The sequence below is a fragment of the Pygoscelis adeliae genome, unplaced genomic scaffold (genome assembly GCF_000699105.1).
Source record: "Pygoscelis adeliae isolate BGI_AS28 unplaced genomic scaffold, ASM69910v1 Scaffold171, whole genome shotgun sequence".
Lineage (NCBI taxonomy): Eukaryota > Metazoa > Chordata > Aves > Sphenisciformes > Spheniscidae > Pygoscelis > Pygoscelis adeliae.
Genome location: NW_008824186.1, coordinates 6,935,119 through 6,938,927, shown reverse-complemented (window position 1 = coordinate 6,938,927; position 3,809 = coordinate 6,935,119). Strand labels below are relative to the sequence as shown.

The 3,809-nt window shown below is 37.6% G+C and overlaps 1 protein-coding gene across 1 annotated transcript in view; it reads left to right on the top strand.

Annotated features, from left to right (window-relative positions):
- NAV2 (neuron navigator 2) overlaps positions 1 to 3,809 on the top strand; it is a 242,657-nt gene that overhangs the window by 126,024 nt on the left and 112,824 nt on the right. Inside the window, 1 exon segment of the mRNA XM_009334531.1 lies at positions 2,666 to 2,778. Coding sequence (XP_009332806.1) covers positions 2,666 to 2,778 — 113 coding nt within the window.

The window sequence follows — 3,809 nt, the reverse complement described above, 5'->3', positions numbered from 1 at the left end:
AGATGACTGCCACGTCATATAAAAGTTTCTTGCTTCAAGAGAGTAGGCAATTCATACATTTACACAAAAACTGTTGGTGAAGGCCATCAGACTAAGATGTATAAGAAGTTGTGATAGATAGGAGGATGAATAATTGTTGTATCTGACCCTACTAACAGTTAAGATGAGAATGCTAACACCTTCTTGACCAGGTACTGCTCTTACATGTTTTTCTACCATGTGGATTAGGTTTGTTTTATGCATCATAGCTTTTAAAAGTTGTAGCAACGTCAATTTACGACCTAGATACACTCATTCTCTTCAGTGTGGCTAACAGTGGTGGAGCTGCCTCACTATAGCAGTAATGGGAAATCTTAAAAAAATAAAATAAAAATAAAAACCCCGTAGTATAGGTAAGGCCAGGCACAAAGTCTGCTGTTCTGTGCATTAACCCCAAATGAGATAAGCAAAAGAGCAGCCATACGGGGTCACAACTAACCTCCATCTAGTCCAGCATCTTCTGTTTGATAATGGCGGTAGAGGATACGTAGGGAAAAATAACAAGAGGGAAATCAATAACAAAGTTTCCTAAGGACGTGCTCCCCAGCCTGACCATGGCGCAAGAAATTCCTCAGTCAGATGGTGGGATTTTTGATTTTGACAGCCATCTCCTAGTTTTCTTTGACACCGCTTAATTCTTTCATAGGAAGGGAATGCAAGCGGTTGTTCTGTCTTCATCATCTTCTTGCTTCTCATGATTTGAGAGACCTCCGTCATATCCTTCCCCCCCTTAAGATGTGTCTTTTCTAGGCTAAGGTGTCCTAGCCTGTTTAGTTTTTACTTGTAGAGATGCTGTTCGTCACCTTTAGTCATTTTTGTCGCTTTTTCCCATCATTTTTTTGGTATAGTACCATCAAAGGCACCATTTTTGCCTTTGATCTCTTGGCAGATGTAGCATAAGGAATGGTTGGCCACATTTTTTAAATGGAAGTGAATGTAAATGGGATTAACCTGAAGGAGAGGGATGCCAAAGCCCTATGTAGGAATGCAAAATGGGAAGAGCGACCCTTGAGTCTTCTGACCCCTTGAGTGTTCTCCCTGTGTGTATGGAATAAAATGCCAGGTGTCCTTCTGAGATGCGGTCACATGAAAATGAACCAGTTGGGAAAAATTAATCTGACTAAAACTTGTATTAATAGTACATGTTCTGGATTTCCCTAGCTCTTGCATTCATCTATGTACATCAGCATTATTGCTGCCTCTTTGGCTGAAGGTGGGATCTACTACTAGTAATTTTTGGAGATTTGTTTTGAGTTAAAAATTGCCAGTGCAGTTTGTACTATTTTAATCCATAATTTAGTAGAAAATTGTGACTGCAAACTGATTGGTTTATTGTTTATCCCTCATAACCTGCAAAAACGTGTTCACGATGCTTTGGGTTGTTAAGTTTATCTCTACAATATCCTATCAAAAGATAAAGTAAAAAGCGCTCTACTTGGTGTTCATCTTAGTTTGAACATAGGTGTCATCATCTAAAGTGTAAAAGCAGATGTAATCCATACGTTTTCTATAATCCAAACATACTGATAAACTCTAGGCAGTATTTATTTCACTTTTTACAAAACACAGTAATGAAACTACCTATTGGCAGCTGGAGAAAATGCTGAGAAATTGAAAAACCAGTCTGGTCTTTTCAGCATTGGAGGAAAAAAGGCCAAACTGTATAATCTTGCTGGCTTTAAAAGGAAAAAGAAAAGTCAAATTGTATTGATTTTCAAGGCAAACATATAGCACTATTATAAATTTACTATCCAGACCCTTTTTTGAATCTGCAAAATGCACTTGTTAATGCATTGCAGTAGTAGTCTCGGGTTTTTTCTCCTATCAGTTAAGGTTACTTTAATCTACACTTTTCAGCTACCTATAGACTTACTTTTTGTTTGTTTTTTTTTTTTTTTAAGTTAAAGACACGAGAAATTGTTCTACGTTTCGTATAGGGTCAACTGAAATTAAGAATATTGCAATAGAAATTCCCTGCTGTGCTTTCACTGTTGTACAGCACTTACCCTTTGGACAGGAGAACTTCCAGCCGCTTGTTGATGTGGCTCTACAAGCAAAACACAGTGCAACTAGTAAAATGAAATGAGTCAAGATATATTAGTCAAATCTGACAATAGATTCTTACGACATCACCTTTCATTACCTGACAGCCACAATGTCAGACAATGAATTGGAGTCTGAAGTTGCTTTTACCCAGTCATTTATTTTAGATGAGTGACACTGCTAATTATTGAAGGGAAATTAGCAGGAGTGTAACGTGCCATCTCACCCTACCTGCTTTATATTTATGCAATACAGACTTTAGTAGAGAGGATCAGATTAGCCACAACAACTGATGTTATTGATAATTAAAATTTAGCTGGAAATCCAAGTGTCTTAAGGCCCTGACTGAAGAGCTGTGAAGCCTATCTTTGACTATGAATTTTTTATTTTTTGCAGCTGAGTGCTTGTTTCCATTTCTAGGACAGTTCAACATGGGACTAATGAATTATGTAAAATCAGTCTGCTGGTCTATTCTGGAGAGAGGGACAGAACGGCTGATGGCGGGTGCAGTTGTCTAGTTGTTATACTTGAGATACTTTTGATGGAGGGTGACTGCACGTCTCTATTTTGTTTTGCCTTTCAGATCGCAGACAGACAATGAAGGGAACGTAACAGCCGAGGCCAGCACAGGAGGGGTCAGCATGGATTCTGCGCTTTATGTCAAAACTGGACAGCCTGCTCTCGAAGACCTCTCAGGTACGTCTTGCAATACGACTTACTGACTGTGGTCTTGTTAAATAAGAATGGGCTAAAGCAAGTTTGACGTCAGGACCTCCCTCTTTAGGGGGGATTTAATTTGGTTTTATTCCTAACGATTTATTTCTTATAAGTTACGATATTTCTTTTGGCTCTTCAGCAATGGAAACCGGGTGACAATAATTCGAATACTAGATGCTCAAGTTCTACACAATCGTGTGCCCCCCAAATTTCTTGAAATCATTAGGAATTTTGAGTATTTAATGTTTTTCTAGATGTGCAGCACCTTTTAGGATTAAGCTATTATGAGGATCCCAAGTATTCCCAAACACTTGATATTTAAAGTTTTTACTTTTAAAACTTTGCTTCAGAGCTTACAGAAGAGATTAAGTTAATTTCCTTGATTTTTTTTTAGTTCATTTAAAGGTTTTGAGGAATCTCAGTATTCACTCACATGAATATGATCAATTTGAGAAGTGGTCTTTGCAGCAATAAGACCAAAATCCAACTTCAGTTTACTGTGTCCAGCATACAGAAGCTGAAACTGATTGTAATTAGAATACTAGCAGTCTAAATTCGAAAGTACTTCATATGTTTATCTAGAATTCCTGCTACTGTAAGAAGTATATGATAATTAGCAATAATTTTTAAGCTTATCAATATAACAAAGCAATTTTTAGCAACCATATTCTATTAAAGATCTAAAATGTGCTTTTAAAGTCACAGCCAAGTCTCCTCCTATTCCAATTTCGGCAATGTCTATGACTTTGCTTATTGCATACTATTGCAGTATATCTCATCAGTAGAATATCTCAGGTTTTTTCATCTGCGTAGTCTTGGTGTCCTCCAGTTTAATGTGAATTTTGAAACTGATTGTCCTGCTTGGAAAAAACATGTGGCTAAAAGTTTCACAATTGGATTAATTTCATACTGCACTACATATTCTGTCAATGCTGTGTTTATACCTGTGTGCACATACGCTGATGGCAAAGCCAAGAGGCAGAGTCATTGGCGAGGAAAAGGGCTGCAGG